This window comes from Perissodus microlepis, chromosome 3 (genome assembly GCF_051167445.1).
Source record: "Perissodus microlepis isolate ML-2025 ecotype Zambia chromosome 3, ASM5116744v1, whole genome shotgun sequence".
Taxonomy (NCBI): Eukaryota; Metazoa; Chordata; class Actinopteri; order Cichliformes; family Cichlidae; genus Perissodus; species Perissodus microlepis.
Genome location: NC_140463.1, coordinates 35,229,464 through 35,251,507, shown reverse-complemented (window position 1 = coordinate 35,251,507; position 22,044 = coordinate 35,229,464). Strand labels below are relative to the sequence as shown.

The following is a 22,044-nucleotide window of genomic DNA, read 5'->3' as shown; positions in this document are numbered from 1 at the left end:
GCCCTACCGACCACCACCACGGCTCCTCCCACAACAACAACCACTGCCCCACCGACCACCACCACGGCTCCTCCCACAACAACTACCACTGCCCCACCGACAACCACCACCACCACAGCTCCTCCGACAACAACCACCACTGCCCCACCAACCACCACCACTACGATTCCTCCAACAACCACCACAGCTATGACAACAACCACCACTGCCCCACCAACCACCACCACAACAGCTCCCCCGACAACAACCACCACTGCCCCACCGACCACCACCACGGTTCCTCCCACAACAACCACCACTGCCCCACCGACAACAACCACCACGGCTCCTCCGACAACAACCACCACTGCCCCACCGACCACAACCACGGCTCCTCCCGCAACAACCACCACTGCCCCACCGACCACCACCACTACGATTACTCAAACAACCACCACAGCTATGACAGGAATCACCACTGCACCACCGACCACCACTACCACGGCTCCTCCGACAACAACCACCACTGCCCCACCGACCACCACCACGGTTCCTCCCACAACAACCACCACGGCTCCTCCGACAACAACCACCACTGCCCCACCGACCACAACCACGGCTCCTCCCACAACATCCACCACTGCCCCACCGACAACCACGGCTCCTCCGACAACAACCACCAGTGCCCCACCTACCACCACGGCTCCTCTGACAACAACCACCACTGCCCCACCGACCACCACGGCTCCTCTGACAACAACCACCACTGCCCCACCGACCACCACCACTACCACGGCTCCTCCGACAACAACCACCACTGCCCCATCAACCACCACCACCACGGCTCCTCCCACAACAACCACAACTGCCCCACCGACCACCACAGCTCCTCCCACAACAACCACCACTGCCCCACCGACAACCACTACCACCACGGCTCCTCCAACAACAACCACCAGTGCCCCAACGACAACCACCACCACGGCTCCTCCGACAACAACCACCACTGCCCCACCGACCACCACGGCTCCTCCGACAACAACCACCACTGCCCCAACGACCACCACGGCTCCTCCGACAACAACCACCAGTGCCCCACCGACCACCACGGCTCCTCCAACAACAACCACCACTGCCCCACCGACCACCACCACTACTACGGCTCCTCCGACAACAACCACCACTGCCTCACCGACCACCACCACCACGGCTCCTCCGACAACAACCACCACTGCCCCACCAACCACCACCACCACCACGGCTCCTCCCACAACAACCACCACTGCCCCACCGACAACAACCACCATGGCTCCTCCGACAACAACCACCACTGCCCCACCGACCACCACCACGGTTCCTCCCACAACAACCACCACTGCCCCACCGACAACAACCACCACTGCTCCTCCGACAACAACCACCACTGCCCCACCGACCACAACCACGGCTCCTCCCGCAACAACCACCACTGCCCCACCGACCACCACCACTACGATTACTCAAACAACCACCACAGCTATGACAGGAATCACCACTGCCCCACCGACCACCACCACTACCACGGCTCCTCCGACAACAACCACCACTGCCCCATCGACCACCACCACCACGGCTCCTCCCACAACAACCACCACTGCCCCACCGACAACCACTACCACCACGGCTCCTCCCACAACAACCACCAGTGCTCCACCGACCACCACCACCACGGCTCCTCCGACAACAACCACCACTGCCCCACCGACCACCACCACGGTTCCTCCCACAACAACCACCATTGCCCTACCGACCACCACCACGGCTCCTCCCACAACAACAACCACTGCCCCACCGACCACCACCACGGCTCCTCCCACAACAACCACCACTGCCCCACCGACCACAACCACGGCTCCTCCCACAACATCCACCACTGCCCCACCGACAACCACGGCTCCTCCGACAACAACCACCAGTGCCCCACCTACCACCACGGCTCCTCTGACAACAACCACCACTGCCCCACCGACCACCACCACTACCACGGCTCCTCTGACAACAATCACGACTGCCCCACCGACCACCACCACTACCACGGCTCCTCCGACAACAACCACCACTGCCCCATCGACCACAACCACCACGGCTCCTCCCACAACAACCACCACTCCCCCTCCGACCACCACCACCACGGCTCCTCCCACAACAACCACCACTGCCCCACCGACAACCACTACCACCACGACTCCTCCCACAACAACCACCAGTGCTCCACCGACCACCACCACCACGGCTCCTCCGACAACAACCACCACTGCCCCACCGACCACCACCACGGTTTCTCCCACAACAACCACCACTGCCCCACCGACCACCACCACGGCTCCTCCCACAACAACCACCACTGCCCCACCGACCACAACCACGGCTCCTCCCACAACAACCACCACTGCCCCACCAACCACCACCACGGTTTCTCCCACAACAACCACCATTGCCCTACCGACCACAACCACGGCTCCACCCACAACAACCACCACTGCCCCACCGACCACCACCACTACCACGGCTCCTCCGACAACAACCACCACTGCCCCACCGACCACCTCCACTACCACGGCTCTTCCGACAACAACCACCACTGCCCCAACGACCACCACCACCACGGCTCCTCCGACAACAACCACCAGTGCCCCACCGACCACCACGGCTCCTCCGACAACAACCACCAGTGCCCCACCGACCACCACGGCTCCTCCGACAACAACCACCACTGCCCCAACGACCACCACGGCTCCTCCGACAACAACCACCAGTGCCCCACCGACCACCACGGCTCCTCCGACAACAACCACCACTGCCCCACCGACCACCACCACTACTACGGCTCCTCCGACAACAACCACCACTGCCTCACCGACCACCACCACCACGGCTCCTCCGACAACAACCACCACTGCCCCACCAACCACCACCACCACCACGGCTCCTCCGACAGCAACCACCACTGCCCCACCGACCACCACCACCACGGCTCCTCCGACAACAACCACCACTGCCTCACCCACTACAACCACGGTTCCTCCCACAACAACCACTACTGCCCCACCGACCACCACCACCACGGCTCCTCCCACAACAACCACCACTGCCCCACCGTCCACCACCACCACGGCTCCTCCGACAACAACCACCACTGCCTCAACGACTACAACCACGGCTCCTCCGACAACAACCACCAGTGCCGCACCGACCACCACGGCTCCTCCCACAACAACCACCACTGCCCCACCGACCACCACGGCTCCTCCCACAACAACCACCACTGCCCCACCGACAACCACCACTACCACGGCTCCTCCGACAACAACCACCACTGCCCCACCGACCACCACCACTACCACGGCTCCTCCGACAACAACCACCACTGCCCCACCGACCACCACTTCCACGGCTCCTCCGACAACAACCACCAGTGCCCCACCGACCACCACGGCTTCTCCGACAACAACCACCACTGCCCCAACGACCACCACCACCACGGCTCCTCCGACAACAACCACCACTGCCCCACCGACCACCACGGCTCCTCCGACAACAACCACCAGTGCCCCACTGACCACCACGGCTCCTCCGACAACAACCACCACTGCCCCAACGACGGCTCCTCCCACAACAACCACCACTGCCCCACCGACAACCACTACCACCACGGCTCCTCCCACAACAACCACCAGTGCTCCAGCGACCACCACCACCATGGCTCCTCCGACAACAACCACCACTGCCCCACCGACCACAACCACGGCTCCTCCCACAACAACCACCACTGCCCCACCGACCACCACCACTACGATTCCTCAAACAACCACCACAGCTATGACAACAATCACCACTGCACCACCGACCACCACCACGGTTCCTCCCACAACAACCACCACTGCCCTACCGACCACCACCACGACTCCTCCCACAACAACAACCACTGCCCCACCCACCACCACCACGGCTCCTCCCACAACAACCACCACTGCCCCACCGACCACAACCACGGCTCCTCCCACAACAACCACCACTGCCCCACCGACCACAACCACGGCTCCTCCCACAACAACCACCACTGCCCCACCGACCACCACCACTACGATTCCTCAAACAACCACCACAGCTATGACAACAATCACCACTGCACCACCAACCACCACTACCACGGCTCCTACGACAACAACCACCAGTGCCCCACCGACCACCACCACCACGGCTCCTCCGAAAACAACCACCACTGCCCCACCGACAACCACTACCACCACAGCTCCTCCCACAACAACCACCAGTGCCCCACCGACCACCACCACCACGGCTCCTCCGACAACAACCACCACTGCCCCACCGACCACCACCACTACTACGGCTCCTCCGACAACAACCACCACTGCCCCATCAACCACCACCACCACGGCTCCTCCCACAACAACCACAACTGCCCCACCGACCACCACAGCTCCTCCCACAACAACCACCACTGCCCCACCGACAACCACTACCACCACGGCTCCTCCAACAACAACCACCAGTGCCCCAACGACAACCACCACCACGGCTCCTCCGACAACAACCACCACTGCCCCACCGACCACCACGGCTCCTCCGACAAAAACCACCAGTGCCCCACCGACCACCACGGCTCCTCCGACAACAACCACCACTGCCCCACCGACCACCACCACTACTACGGCTCCTCCGACAACAACCACCACTGCCTCACCGACCACCACCACCACGGCTCCTCCGACAACAACCACCACTGCCCCACCAACCACCACCACCACCACGGCTCCTCCCACAAAAACCACCACTGCCCCACCGACAACAACCACCACGGCTCCTCCGACAACAACCACCACTGCCCCACCGACCACCACCACGGTTCCTCCCACAACAACCACCACTGCCCCACCGACAACAACCACCACTGCTCCTCCGACAACAACCACCACTGCCCCACCGACCACAACCACGGCTCCTCCCGCAACAACCACCACTGCCCCACCGACCACCACCACTACGATTACTCAAACAACCACCACAGCTATGACAGGAATCACCACTTCCCCACCGACCACCACCACTACCACGGCTCCTCCGACAACAACCACCACTGCCCCATCGACCACCACCACCACGGCTCCTCCCACAACAACCACCACTGCCCCACCGACAACCACTACCACCACGGCTCCTCCCACAACAACCACCAGTGCTCCACCGACCACCACCACCACGGCTCCTCCGACAACAACCACCACTGCCCCACCGACCACCACCACGGTTCCTCCCACAACAACCACCATTGCCCTACCGACCACCACCACGGCTCCTCCCACAACAACAACCACTGCCCCACCGACCACCACCACGGCTCCTCCCACAACAACCACCACTGCCCCACCGACCACAACCACGGCTCCTCCCACAACATCCACCACTGCCCCACCGACAACCACGGCTCCTCCGACAACAACCACCAGTGCCCCACCTACCACCACGGCTCCTCTGACAACAACCACCACTGCCCCACCGACCACCACCACTACCACGGCTCCTCTGACAACAATCACGACTGCCCCACCGACCACCACCACTACCACGGCTCCTCCGACAACAACCACCACTGCCCCATCGACCACAACCACCACGGCTCCTCCCACAACAACCACCACTGCCCCACCGACAACCACTACCACCACGACTCCTCCCACAACAACCACCAGTGCTCCACCGACCACCACCACCACGGCTCCTCCGACAACAACCACCACTGCCCCACCGACCACCACCACGGTTTCTCCCACAACAACCACCAGTGCTCCACCGACCACCACCACCACGGCTCCTCCGACAACAACCACCACTGCCCCACCGACCACCACCACGGTTTCTCCCACAACAACCACCACTGCCCCACCGACCACCACCACGGCTCCTCCCACAACAACCACCACTGCCCCACCGACCACAACCACGGCTCCTCCCACAACAACCACCACTGCCCCACCAACCACCACCACGGTTTCTCCCACAACAACCACCATTGCCCTACCGACCACAACCACGGCTCCACCCACAACAACCACCACTGCCCCACCGACCACCACCACTACCACGGCTCCTCCGACAACAACCACCACTGCCCCACCGACCACCTCCACTACCACGGCTCTTCCGACAACAACCACCACTGCCCCAACGACCACCACCACCACGGCTCCTCCGACAACAACCACCAGTGCCCCACCGACCACCACGGCTCCTCCGACAACAACCACCAGTGCCCCACCGACCACCACGGCTCCTCCGACAACAACCACCACTGCCCCAACGACCACCACGGCTCCTCCGACAACAACCACCAGTGCCCCACCGACCACCACGGCTCCTCCGACAACAACCACCACTGCCCCACCGACCACCACCACTACTACGGCTCCTCCGACAACAACCACCACTGCCTCACCGACCACCACCACCACGGCTCCTCCGACAACAACCACCACTGCCCCACCAACCACCACCACCACCACGGCTCCTCCGACAGCAACCACCACTGCCCCACCGACCACCACCACCACGGCTCCTCCGACAACAACCACCACTGCCTCACCCACTACAACCACGGTTCCTCCCACAACAACCACTACTGCCCCACCGACCACCACCACCACGGCTCCTCCCACAACAACCACCACTGCCCCACCGTCCACCACCACCACGGCTCCTCCGACAACAACCACCACTGCCTCAACGACTACAACCACGGCTCCTCCGACAACAACCACCACTGCCCCACCGACCACCACGGCTCCTCCCACAACAACCACCACTGCCCCACCGACAACCACTACCACCACGGCTCCTCCCACAACAACCACCACTGCCCCACCGACAACCACCACTACCACGGCTCCTCCGACAACAACCACCACTGCCCCACCGACCACCACCACTACCACGGCTCCTCCGACAACAACCACCACTGCCCCACCGACCACCACTTCCACGGCTCCTCCGACAACAACCACCAGTGCCCCACCGACCACCACGGCTTCTCCGACAACAACCACCACTGCCCCAACGACCACCACCACCACGGCTCCTCCGACAACAACCACCACTGCCCCACCGACCACCACGGCTCCTCCGACAACAACCACCAGTGCCCCATTGACCACCACGGCTCCTCCGACAACAACCACCACTGCCCCAACGACGGCTCCTCCCACAACAACCACCACTGCCCCACCGACAACCACTACCACCACGGCTCCTCCCACAACAACCACCAGTGCTCCAGCGACCACCACCACCATGGCTCCTCCGACAACAACCACCACTGCCCCACCGACCACAACCACGGCTCCTCCCACAACAACCACCACTGCCCCACCGACCACCACCACTACGATTCCTCAAACAACCACCACAGCTATGACAACAATCACCACTGCACCACCGACCACCACCACGGTTCCTCCCACAACAACCACCACTGCCCTACCGACCACCACCACGACTCCTCCCACAACAACAACCACTGCCCCACCCACCACCACCACGGCTCCTCCGACAACAACCACCACTGCCCCACCGACCACCACCACTACTACGGCTCCTCCGACAACAACCACCACTGCCTCACCGACCACCACCACCACGGCTCCTCCGACAACAACCACCACTGCCCCACCAACCACCACCACCACCACGGCTCCTCCGACAGCAACCACCACTGCCCCACCGACCACCACCACCACGGCTCCTCCGACAACAACCACCACTGCCTCACCCACTACAACCACGGTTCCTCCCACAACAACCACTACTGCCCCACCGACCACCACCACCACGGCTCCTCCCACAACAACCACCACTGCCCCACCGTCCACCACTACCACGGCTCCTCCGACAACAACCACCACTGCCTCAACGACTACAACCACGGCTCCTCCGACAACAACCACCAGTGCCGCACCGACCACCACGGCTCCTCCCACAACAACCACCACTGCCCCACCGACAACCACTACCACCACGGCTCCTCCCACAACAACCACCACTGCCCCACCGACAACCACCACTACCACGGCTCCTCCGACAACAACCACCACTGCCCCACCGACCACCACCACTACCACGGCTCCTCCGACAACAACCACCACTGCCCCACCGACCACCACTTCCACGGCTCCTCCGACAACAACCACCAGTGCCCCACCGACCACCACGGCTTCTCCGACAACAACCACCACTGCCCCAACGACCACCACCACCACGGCTCCTCCGACAACAACCACCACTGCCCCACCGACCACCACGGCTCCTCCGACAACAACCACCAGTGCCCCACTGACCACCACGGCTCCTCCGACAACAACCACCACTGCCCCAACGACGGCTCCTCCCACAACAACCACCACTGCCCCACCGACAACCACTACCACCACGGCTCCTCCCACAACAACCACCAGTGCTCCAGCGACCACCACCACCATGGCTCCTCCGACAACAACCACCACTGCCCCACCGACCACAACCACGGCTCCTCCCACAACAACCACCACTGCCCCACCGACCACCACCACTACGATTCCTCAAACAACCACCACAGCTATGACAACAATCACCACTGCACCACCGACCACCACCACGACTCCTCCCACAACAACCACCACTGCCCCACCCACCACCACCACGGCTCCTCCCACAACAACCACCACTGCCCCACCGACCACAACCACGGCTCCTCCCACAACAACCACCACTGCCCCACCGACCACAACCACGGCTCCTCCCACAACAACCACCACTGCCCCACCGACCACCACCACTACGATTCCTCAAACAACCACCACAGCTATGACAACAATCACCACTGCACCACCAACCACCACTACCACGGCTCCTACGACAACAACCACCAGTGCCCCACCGACCACCACCACCACGGCTCCTCCGAAAACAACCACCACCGCCCCACCGACAACCACTACCACCACAGCTCCTCCCACAACAACCACCAGTGCCCCACCGACCACCACCACCACGGCTCCTCCGACAACAACCACCACTGCCCCACCGACCACCACCACTACGATTGCTCCAACAACCACCACAGCTATTACAACAACCCCCACTGCCCCACCGACCACAACCACGGTTCCTCCCACAACAACCACCACTGCTCCACCGACAACCACTACCACCACGGCTCCTCCGACAACAACCACCAGTGGCCCACTGACCACCACCACCACGGCTCCTCTGACTACAACAATTACCACTGCCCCACCGACAACCACCACCACGGCTCCTCTGACAACAACCACCACTTCCCCACCGACCACCACCAGTACGATTCCTCCAACAACCACCACAGCTATTACAACAACCACCACTGCCCCACCGACCACCACCACGGCTCCTCCCACAACAACAACCACGGCTACTCTGACAACAACAACCACCAGATATGTTGTTTTCAGATCCCTTCAAAGCAATTTTACCAAGGACTTGTCGAATTCATCATCTGATGCTTTTAAAGACCGATCTGTATCTATAAAGACACAGGTAATCGTTTACTTTTCCCACTAATATATAGCATTTATTAGGTATGTAATTAGTTTTTTTCCATCGTCCGAGGCCAATCTGCTCCCCTCTATGTGGAAAGCAGAATGAATGCTGTGTGCTCTGTAAACAGAATAGACATTAAAACACCAAATACTCAGTGAAATAAATGTTTAAAAAATGAATTGGAGATTGCTGACCTAGAGAGAGAGGTGAAAACATTAGACATCAGAAATATACAAAATTGATAGAGCAAGTACTTTTTTTTGTACTGAACCATCATTGCTACTCACTATAGAGGTCATGTTCTTTGATTTGCCCTTTAATTAGTCTTCTGTCTTACTGTAAAGTTTACAATTTATATAAAATTCATCTGTTTGTGTACATTAAGAAACAGATAGACATTGTTTTAAGGAAATCTGCTTTGTGTCTGCAGATTGAACCTGCTTACAAAAACTCGTTCCCTTCTTCCTTTGTCTCCTTGGCCGTTGTGAGCTTCAGGTAATTTCAGTATTTTGACATATAATGTTAAGAGCACTGACCTAACGCCCTAGATATTCAAAACTATCATTTTTGTGTCTGCATTTACAGGCAAGGATCAGTCATCAACACCATAGAACTTCATTTTTTAAACTCATCTGTTCCAAATGACACTGAAATTAGAAGTGTTTTGATCAGTCAAGCCTCAAACGTGACAGGCTTTGACATCGAAAGGGCCTCCATCACTGTCAGTGGCACATGTGAGTAACATTTCGTTATGTTTGATCAAAAAGTCTCAAAGGTTTTAGAGGGACTTAGTTAAATGTTTTATGTCCATTTTGTCCTCATTTTAAATCTACCACAGTGATCCCAACAACTACCACAATTACCCCAACAACAAACACAACACCATCAACTACATCTACTGCAACAACAACAACATCTGCTCCAACAACTACCACAGTTACCCCAACAACAAACACAACACCATCAACTACTACATCTGCTGCAACAACAACAACATCTTCTCCAACAACTACCACAACTACAAAAGCTCCGACTGCACCTGTCCAAGTTTTTCTGTTTCTACAGTTCCTTGAACCATATGTACCTGAACTCACAGACCCCACCAGCAGTGTATATCAAGATCGCAAAAGACGAGTTGAAGAGACGGTGAGTAATATTTCAACTTAATATATCTTTTATTGACTGACACTTTATCTAGAGAACAAATCTGAAATCATACATTTTCTTTAATTTAAATAGGCATTTTTAGACAATGTAATTTTGAAGTTGTTTCACCATGTTTAAATTTTCTTTTTGTGTTAATTTTTTGCAGTGTGATAGAATCTACAAATCAAAATTTCCTTTCTTCGTCCGTGCCATTGTCATTCGGTTCAGGTAAAAAAAACTTTTTAACAGTAATTAAGTTACTTTCCTCTAAATTATTATTTTAATTTAATTTTGAATGTTAAATGTACCATGTAACATAGTTAAACCATTCAATAATCTGCCATTATTATCTAACATCTGACTCACTTTCTTTCATGGCACAGTCTTGTTAGAGTCCAAACACGAGTGGATAGAACTGAGGCAGAGGTGGAGCTTGTGTTCAATCAAACAGCACCCAATGCACAAGTCCCAAATGATACTACTATTGTTCAAATTTTGAAACAGGCTATTAACAGTTCCAGCAGCAATTTCAGCATTGCCATAGTTCCTGACACAATATCAGTAACTTCTGGTGAGTATTTGAAAATGTAACCAAAATTTATTTTGGAATTAATCAAGGATAAAGAAATTATTTTAGTCTGTACACAAATACATATTAATCTACTTCTGAAAAATATTTTATAGTTCCCATCAATGTCACGACTGTTGCACCAACTACTGCCAATTCCACTACTGCTGCACCTACAGCTTCCACAACTACAACTGCATTATCTACAACTACAGCTTCAAGTGGAGCATGCCACAAGATCAATCCCAGCACTGTTTCCCCCCTGGTGCTCTTGTTATGGCTTCTGTCAAACCAGCAATAGCATCTGTGCTGGTTTCCATGTGAATGGCCAGCAGAACACAAACTCTTTCACTGAAATGAATTTAAAAAAGAAAAGAAAATAATGACATTAGAAATCCAAGCCATGTGATTATCTAGAATGACTCTGGCCTGAAAAGAATGACACAGACTTTAACCACCCAGTTAATTTAATCATCTACAGCAAATCTGACCTAAGAATGCATGAACAAAAGCTTTAAATATATCCTGTGGGTGGGCCTGTAGTGTAGAAGCTTAGAACTTTACGCAGTTGAGCTCATTATATAGTGCCAAGCTACAACAATAGTCACATCAAGGTGCTTTATGTTGTAATGTTAAGGTACTTTTATTGTAAGGACCCTACAATAATACAGAGAAAACACTGGCCTGTTTAGGTCCAGGTCACTTGCTTGTAAGTGTGTCTCTGCCTTCATGTCTGTTAACTGTTCTTTTTTCGTACTGGGAAAAAAGGTCAAAATGCACAAAGTTTTTAAATTTTTAAGAAAATTATCCACAACTCATCCATTATTTTCTAAATGATTGTAAAGCTGGGTTTATATACACACACACACGCGCGCATGCACACACACACACACACATGTGTATATATATATATATATATATATATATATATTTAAAATACACAGTATATAGTGTGTATTTTTATAATTTTCCATTTCTGTATTCTGCGAGATTTCTTTTCTTTTTTTTTTTTTTTGCACATTTTCTGTAAGAAAAATCATAATGAACAGAATACAAAATTTATGAGAAATTAAAACCGTCTCCTGTGACGTCTAACGGTTTGGGTGGGTAAAGAGAAAGTTGATCAAGAAACTTTGAGGTCAGGAGCTTTAATTAAAAAAAGGCAAGGTTTGCAGATTGGTCTCTCAATTAAATTAAATTAAATTAAATTTCAATTCCGTTTTATTCATGTAGCGCCAAGTCACAACAGTAGTTTCCTCAAGGCACTTTATATTGTAAGGTAAAACCCCTACAATAATACAAAGAAAACAGAGAAAACCCCAGATTTCACATGAGCCCCTATGAGCAAGTGTTTTCGCGACAGTGGGAAGGAAAAACTCCTTTTTAACAAGAACCTCCAGCAGTAAGAGGCTCAGCAAGCAGCGGTCATCTGCCATGATCTGTTGGGGTGACTGGAGGGAGAAAGAACAGCAAGGTGCTGTAGAAGAGAGCCAGAGATAATAGTAACTAATGACTGACTTATAACCACAGAATGAGTGAAACTCAAGAAGAAATACTCAATGTATCATGGGAATTCAACAGCAGCCTAGACGTGTTGCAGCGTAACAAAGGGATCCAGCCCCATCTATATGCTTTATCAAAAAGGAATGTTTTAATCCTAATCTTAAAAGTAGAGAGCTTGCAGTTTGTCTCCTCAAATCCAAACTGGAAGATGGTTCCACAGAAGATGATGGCTTCCCCCCCCATTCTACTTTTAAATACTCCAGGAACAACAAGTAAGCCTGCAGTCTGAGAGTGAAGTGCTCTCCTGGGGTCATATGGTACTGTAAGGTCATTAAGACAAGATGGGGCCTAATTATTCAAGACCTTGCATGCGAGGAGCAGGATTCTGAATTTAATTATGGATTTAACAGGGAGCCAATAAAGGAAGGCCAATATATGAGAAATATGCTCTCTCTTTCTAGTCCCTGTCATTACTCTTGCTGCAGTATTTTTGATCAACTGAAGGCTTTTCAGGGAGACAACCTGATAATAATGAATTATAGTAGTCCAGCTTAGAAGTAAAAATGCATAGTTTTTCACCATGACACTAATGTATAATTTAAAATGCATTACTTTTGTTTTTGATTTTCCAAACACATTGAGATTTTATAAAAAGTATCAGTATTGGATCAGTATTATCGATATCAGCCTGAACTTTACTTGATATCGGATCAAAAAGGAAAGCGGTTGTATTGCACATTACTAGACTAAATAAATATCAGTGGTATTGAAATTAGCTGTTACTTTTTCTCTAATAGTGAACAAATTCACGAAGTCATTACTATTTAACATTAAAGGAATGCTTGACTTAACAGAGCTCTGACTTTTTGCCAGCTTGGCTACAAAGAAAAACCTAGGGCATTTCATATTTTCTTCAGTGTGAGATGTATATTTTTCCAGGCTAAATGAGGATTGTCTAAATTAGTGAGATGCCATTTCATGTCCAGCTTACCAGTTTTCTGCTTTAAGGTGCGCGTTTGAGAGTTATACCAGGGAGTCAAGTTCTTCTGATTTGAGCGTTTTTTAAAAAGTAAGATTATTAACAAGATAATCAACTGTTTTGTTTCCTTAAATGATTTTTTACAATAATGTCTCACAACTTGACAGTGTCAGGCTTGGGTACGTTGAAGAATCATATTAAACTTTATTAATCCCCAAAAAGGGCAATTTGTTTGCAACTTACCTACACAACCTATTCTCACAGTCAAACTCACACAATCTACAGTATTTAGCGACTAATCACAAATACTGTTACATGTCAAGGCAGAGATCAACAAACAATCAGGTAAAAATAAATAAATAAATAAAAAGTAAAATAAAAGTAGAATAACAAAGAAAAATGTCTAAAAATGAACAACCACAGACAGAAGGATTTTAAGTATCTGTTGGTTCTACACTGAGGTACAAGTTGATGGTCAAAGATAGTGCAGTCTTATAAATCTGGATATCAGTGTTGTGAGTAACACAGGCTTTATACTCAGTGTTTAAGCTTATGAAGCCCTTTGTTTTTGACACATTTAAGTCCAGATAGTTATCATGAGACCACTTCACAAATTCAGGACCATCGACAGACTCAGAACCTTGAAGCAAGGACAAGAGTACAGTGTTATCAAAAAACTTAAGTATAAATCTGTTCTCATAAGATGTTCTCTAGCTTTCGGTGTACGTAATAAATAGAAGGAGTGGCTTAACACATTCCTGAGGTGAACAAAGCTTGACACAAACCTAATGGATTGTTTGTCCATTAATAAGGACATCTTAAATTCTTTCGGTGAGAAAGTTTAAAATCAGCATAAAGAGCTAGTCTGGGAGTTTAAATTGAGAGTCCAGTCTGATTTTAGCAAGTCTATTCAGTGAGAACAGAGAATAACCATTAATCTTTGTAGTTTTATTCTTTTGGTTCTGGGATTTTATTCAAATTATGTAACAAGGTCTGGCAGCCACAGCAAGATTTCTCTTTGGAGAAAATATTTTTACTATTCTTTCTTTTAATAATGATTGCTAAAAGAATGATAGTAAAGCTGGAAAGACTTAGTTACCACATGTGTGACCATCGCCCGTTCATCATTTATTTAGGTCGATCACTACCCATACTCCCTTGTTACTTTGACTCATATCTAAACAGAAAATCAGGCTAGTCAGGGGTTAAAGTGCGATTTGGAAGGTGGGAGAACTCTAAGATAGGTTGCGGTGGTGGAACATCAGGAACAGAATGATTTAGAATAGAATAGAATAGAATTCAACTTTATTGTCATTGCACATGCACAGGTACAGGGCAACGAAATGCAGTTTGCATCCATCCAGAAGTGCTTTAGTGATATAGATATATTACAATATATATTAGCAATAATATAGATATGTAAGTATATTACAGAAATGGGTCTATTATGGTATGTTATAATGTACACGGTATGAAGTATGTTGTGAATATTCTATAACTATAGGTATGTACAGGCTGTAGTGAGTACAAGCTATGTACAGGCTATGAACAGGATATAAATATGAAAAACTATACAGAATATGAAATAAATAACTTTACAGAAATCTGAGATATACAGTTATACAGAAATGGGAACTATGCAAGTTGTAAACAGTTGTAGGGTTAAAAATTATCGTATGTACAGAATGATTATTTACAGAGCTATACAGTAGTGCAGTTAAGATAAATTAGATATGTGGATAATTTCTACAGTATCTATATAAAGTGCTAGTGGTTGTGAGTGGTGGTTCAGTCCATGTTATTATTGTGTGTTTGAGGGTACAGTTGTCCATTGTGGGTGTGTGTATGTTCAGTCCATGTGTTAACGTGGGTCAGATGTCAGGAGGCAGAGTTTAGTATAATTTTTGAAATAAACTGCACTTGGTTTCTGTTGAAAGCTCCAATGCATTTTGTGTACAGGTTGTGATCAGTTGACCTGCTCTTTGTGGATTTAGCCAGCTGAGTTCAAAAAGATATAAGCAGAGTTATCATGACTGATTTCCAACCCTTAGACTGCATAAAGTTGGACTTTTGTGAGTAAATCTAATGTAAAAGCTCTGGACTTCTTGGTATTGGTTGTTAGGCCCATTTTTGTTTCTTTATTGTCAGGTCCTAATTCACAGTTCCTATCATCTAATAAAGAACATGACTTTGCGTATTTGGGAGCCTATATAAGGTTGGTGCATTTCAGGCAACCAACTTGGTTTTCTTTCTCCTTTGGTTTGCTTGTGTTGTGGTCATTCCTAATTTAAGAGAAATGATGATTATAGGTTAGCACGTAGTTTCCTTTTGTTCTTTGTTTTAGTTTAGAATCAATAATTAATTTATAATTATAATTAATTGAAAACTGTTCCTGTGTTTATCTCCCTTTTAAGGAGCTGGACATAACAAGTGGGGTCTCACCTATTATCAAATTTGCAAAAACGTTGAATGTTAAGGCTGTGAAGTTGGCTAGGGAGATCCATAGCAACAATTTTCATTTGGACTGAGAACTGTTGGAGAGGTTATTTTTCTGATAAATTGACTTTCCATGTCCAAGATGAATCGTAAGTACCGGTTATTCATTATACAACCTTTTGGCTGTTGCATGGCTGCACCATTTTCTATCTAGCTGAAACATTTTTGTGTTTCCCAACAGGCAATAATAATAATAATAATAATAATAATAATAATAATAATAATAATAATAATAACAATAATAATAACTTTATTTATAAAGCGCTTTCAAACTAAGTGCTGAACAGCTATTTGCAGATACAAAAGATAAATAAATAAAAGCAATACAGAAAAAAAACAATACAATTTAAAAACTAATAGGCATAGAATTAAGAAACAGTAAGGAGATTTCAGTACGGGGGTAATGTGCTCAAATTTTCCAGTTTTGGTTAAAATGCAAGCAGCTGCATTTTGTACCATCTGTAAACCTCTAAAACTTTTCTTCAGTAACCCAGAAAGAAGAGCGTTACAATAATCAATGCTCGAAGACACAAATGCATGGACAAGAACCTCTGCAGTTTCAACTGATAATTGACACTGCATTAAAATAATAACAACAGTTACTTAGTGATAATAATAATAATAATAATAATAATAATAATAATAATAACCCTCTGATGCATAGTGGTCACTGGAGTGGACAGCTACTAAAACGTACATATCTCTTTAATGCATTGGTTTCTATGGTGGAACTGGATATTAGCCTTTAGAGTGCTCTCTGCTGCCATACTCCATTGAGGTCAATTCAGTGTTCAGTTAGTGCAACTGCAAGTAAATTTCCTCTGAATCAAAGATGGCAGACAAACTGCCACCCCTGCCGACCACTGCTTGCATATCCTGTCAGTCCTTCTATGCTAGAAGAGCCCAACAGGTAAAAAAAAAAATGACGATATGCAGTAACATCTAGGGAAGGATATTATCTGTTTGGAATAAGAAATTGTTATGTCTAATATTTAGAAAACTACAATTAACTATGTGTCCAATGAAGTGGACATCATGCATTACCCACTATATTTTTTTAACATAAGTCATAAGTTGCTTCACTGTTTCTTGGGACTGTTTGGTTATAAGTAAGCGTATAATTGTTACATTTAAAAGCTACTCATTTAAAATATATATTTTTGTGCAGATCAGCTGTAGTTTGAGTTACTATAATAATTATTTTATCATATTTTGTAGACTTCAAATGCAGCAAAGAATAAGGCAGCGTACAGAATTGTCCAGGAAATTCCATCCAGCTCCATTGATGATGATTTCATTAATGAGTGCAGTGATGATGAGTTTAGTGATAAGTCCAGTGATGATGAGTGGCTGCCAGAGAAGAACAGAGACATAGGAGCTACCTATGATGTAGACACAGACAGTCAGGGTACAGAAAGTGAGAATGATGAGGGCCAGGATGAAGAGGAAGGTCAGCATGATCAGGGAGCTGTGGGAGATGAGCACATGGCACCTGACCATACTCAAGCCTGCAAAAATGTTTGGAAAGTCCAAAACAATGACTTTGATGGAGACTTGCCTCCTATCTAGGAGAGTGGAAATTGAATGTGGAGGGGAAGGATCCCATAGATTTCTTCAGACATCTGTTTCCAGCAGATCTAATTGATAATATAACATACAACACCAACTTGTATGTTCTACCAAAAGGGAAAGAAAATCTGTCAGTAACAGGAGAAGAGATGCAGGTTTTTTAGGGATCAACCTGATCATGGGGTACATTCGGTATCCTAGGGCACGAATGTACTGGTATAGTGAGGACGGTCTTCGTCTTGGAATAGTTGCAAATGCCATGTCTGTAAACAGATATGAGCAAATCCTGAGATACCTGCACGTTGTAGATAACTTGACTTACCAGCCAGCAAACACAGACAGGCTCTTCAAAATAAGACCAATCCTATGTGCTCTTCAGGAGACATTCAAGGCAGCAGCAGACCCTGAGGAATTTCAGTCAGTTGATGAGCAGATAATTCCTTTCAAAGGCCTACTGTCCATCAAGCAATACATCCCAAAAAAGCCCAAACCCTGGGGAGTGAAGGTATGGGTGAGAGCAGGAACCTCAGGCTATATGAATAGATTTGAAGTGTACCAAGGCTCTGCAAGTAGTGGTCGCATCAGTGAATTGGGAATGGCTTGAGATGTGGTGATGCATCTTTGTGATGACATAAAACACAAAAATCACAAGGTGTTTTTTGATAACTTCTTCTGCAGCATTCCACTCATCGAGGCCTTGAAAGACCAAGGGATCTATGGCACAGGTACATACAGAGCAAACAGGCTGAAGGGAGCAGATAACAAACTCTAGAGTGAAAAACAACTGAAAGAACTGGGCAGAGGAGCTTGTTCTGTTGTCAGCAATAATTCAAACATCACTGTCACACGTTGGCTCGACAGTTCTGTCCTCCACCTGGTCTCGTCCTGTGCTGGCCAATCCCCTGAAGATGTTGCCAACAGGACTGTTGATTGATTTTGTTATTTACGCCTAAACATTGGGGCTATATGAGTTGAAAGTTCCAAAAAATTGCTGAGATGTTTTTCAAAGCATACAAGCAAACAAGTGTTTGTATATTTCCAATAGAACACAAGATAATTCATTTTTACAGTAAGTTCCCAATATTTCATGCTGAGTGCTCAGGTGCATGTAGTCCACTGGATTGGACAAGTAATTTTTCATAAGCTGTTTTTTTTTTTAATGTGTTATCCATGCAGTTGAAGTATTTTACTTGGGTACTCTGTCTGCTCACCTGGCTAATTAAATTAATTATCAGGTTTTAGTTAATGAACTCAGGCGCAGACCGGGAATCCTTGCAGAGTTAGCAGTCAGTTTATTTACACAAACAACACCAGGTGATACTATTTACAACGTGCTGGAGGGAGGGGGATCCAGGGTTCCGCGGCATTTGAGGGGAAAGACGGGAATCAGACACACTCCAAAGGCTCTCTCTTCACTCTCCACAACGGGGTTACATAAATCCTCTCACTCGTCCACACGGAAACAGGCAGGCAGGAAAAGGTCCGGGGTAGATCTGTACACAGGAACTGGGGTTAGCGACGAACACACGGAAACAACTTTACAGAGTTTGACTCACTAATGGTAGAGAGACTGACGCTGATAGCTCAACGATCCAGCGACGAGTGACACAGTGCTGCCATCTTAAATAGGCCTTGCGATCACCCCGATTGGCAGCAAGTGCGTGGGCCAGGGGCGGGAGCCCATAATGAGCACCGCCCCGGCAGGTGAGAGAGAGAGAGAGAGAGAGAGAGAGAGCAAAAAACAGCAAAACACATGTTGCCTAATACAGGATCAGCTGGTGAGGCACAGGGACCATGACAGTACCCCCCCTCAACGGGAGCCTCCCGGCGACCCACCAGGCTTACCCGGATGCAGGCGATGGAACTCCCGCAGCATGCGCTTGTCCAGGACAGCCGCCCGAGGGATCCAGGACCGTTCCTCCAAGCCGTAGCCCTCCCAATCCACCAGGTACTGGTAGCCACGCCCCCGGCGCCGAGAATCCATGATACGGGTGATAGAGTAGGCCGGCAGACCATCCACGAGCCGGGGGGGAGGAGGGGGCCTGGAAGGCAGGCACAGAGGACAGGACTGGAGAGGTTTAATCTGAGACACATGGAAGACGTTGTGTATCTTCATGTTGCGAGGTAGTTTGAGCTGTACGGATACAGGGTTAACCAAAGCAGAGATCTCGAACAGGCCGATAAAGGTCAGAGTGAGCTTCTTGGATTCCGCCCTGACGGGAACGAAGTGTGTGGAAAGCCATACCTTGTGTCCAACAGCGTAGAGGGTAGAGGACCGATGGCGGTCAGCAATGTGTTTATTACGGTCCTTGGTGCGTAATAACGCAGCCCGGGTGGCCTTCCACACCCGACGACACCTCCGAAGATGCGCCTGGACTGATGGCACAGAGTGTTCGCCTTCGATGGAGGGGGAAAGAGGTGGCTGGAATCCCAGAGAGGCTTTGAAAGGCGACCGGCCTGTGGCGGTCGAGGTTATGCTGTTGTGGGCGTATTCGATCCACGGCAGTTCCTCACTCCAGATGGCCTGGTTGGAAGAGACGACGCAGCACAGGGCTGCCTCCAACTCCTGGTTCGCCCGTTCAGACTGGCCATTGCTCTGCGGATGATATCCAGAGGACAGACTGACCTTAGACCCCTAAGAGACGCAGAATTCTTTCCACACTCGGGATGTGAATTGGGGACCCCAGTCAGACACGATGTCATCCGGAATGCCGTGCAGGCGAAAGACGTGATTTGTGAGTAGACGTGCGGTCTCCAATGCTGTAGGGAGCTTGGGCAGAGCAACAAAGTGAGCCGCCTTCGAGAAGCGGTCAACGATCATGAGTATGACTGTATTACCTGCAGACGGTGGGAGGCCGGTCACAAAATCCAGAGAAACATGGGACCATGGTCTGGTGGGCATGGGTAAGGGATGAAGAGGACCCGAGGGTGGCTGGTTTGAAGCTTTGTTTCGAGCGCAGACTGTACAAGCGGAGACGAATTCTCTGGCTTCCCGGCTCAGGGTGGGCCACCAAAAGTAGCCCTGCAGGAAAGTAATGGTGCGGTGTATTCCTGGGTGACAGTTTGGGGAACAAACAGGCGTCCCGCCGGTCCTCCTCCTGGGTCCGGTTCCGTTCTCTGAGCCTTGCGAATGGCTGACTCAATTTCCCAGGAGATGCCCCCCACCACAAAGGTGGCCGGGAGGATGGGTGCAGGGTCCGCCGGGCCTTCAGAGGTGGAGAACTGTTGAGACAGGGCGTCCGGCTTGACGTTGCGAGATCCTGGCCTGTAGGTGATGGAAAAGTGGAATCGTGCAAAAAACAGAGCCCACCTTGCTTGTCTGGCATTGAATCTCTTAGCGGATTGCAGATATGCTAGATTTCTATGGTCTGTCCAGACGATAAATGGTTGAGCAGTGCCCTCCAGCCAGTGCCTCCACTCTTCCAAGGCGAGCTTGATGGCAAGAAGTTCCCGATCACCGACGTCGTAGTTGTGTTCTGCGGGGGTGAGACAACGGGAGAAAAAGGCACATGGGTGAAGCTTACCATCCCTCTGTTGTGAGAGGACCGCTCCTACTCCCGTTTCGGATGCGTCCACCTCCACCACGAACTGCAGTGTTAAATCGGGCTGGACCAGAATAGGTGCCGAGGCGAATCGCTTCTTCAGCTCCTGGAAGGCTGATTGGGCAGCGTCGTTCCACTGGAAAGGAACCTTGGGAGAGGTTAATTGTGTTAAAGGCAGGGCTACCTTGCTATAGTCCCGGATGAATCTCCTATAGAAGTTAGCGAAGCAGAGGAACCGCTGCAGCCGCCGGCGGTTGGGGGGTTCAGGCCAATCCATTACAGCTTTTACTTTAGCTGGGTCAGGGCGTAGGTTTCTCCGCTCGATGATGTAACCTAAGAAGGCAACTGTGGACATGTGGAATTCACATTTTTCACCTTTAACGAACAACCGATTCTCCAGCAGGCATTGCAGGACCTGTCTGACGACGACCTGTCGTCGAGGTAGACGAAGACGAACCTGCTGATGAAATCCCTCAAAACATGATTAACAAGTGATTGAAGAACTGCAGGAGCATTAGTGAGGCCGAATGGCATAACTAAGTACTCAAAGTGCCCAAGGTGAGTATTGAAAGCGGTCTTCCACTCGTCGCCCTCTCGGATCCGAACCAAGTGATACGCATTCCTCAAGTCCAATTTGCTGAAAACGGTTGCCCCCT

General features: G+C 50.1%; 1 protein-coding gene across 1 annotated transcript; it reads left to right on the top strand.

The window, feature by feature from the left end:
- Positions 1-269: 269 nt before the first annotated feature.
- Positions 270-15,146, top strand: LOC146391343 (uncharacterized; the record flags this gene model as incomplete). The annotated part of the gene is made up of 14 exons (XM_084922732.1): positions 270-2,028; positions 3,325-4,592; positions 4,833-5,002; positions 5,897-6,509; positions 6,738-7,300; positions 8,870-9,034; positions 9,131-9,244; positions 9,366-9,582; positions 10,016-10,080; positions 10,171-10,319; positions 10,424-10,731; positions 10,898-10,959; positions 11,115-11,302; positions 11,416-15,146. Coding segments are annotated over 14 exons (5,826 nt in total), but the record flags the coding sequence as incomplete, so codon positions are not given.
- Between the last annotated feature and the right edge of the window lie 6,898 nt (positions 15,147-22,044).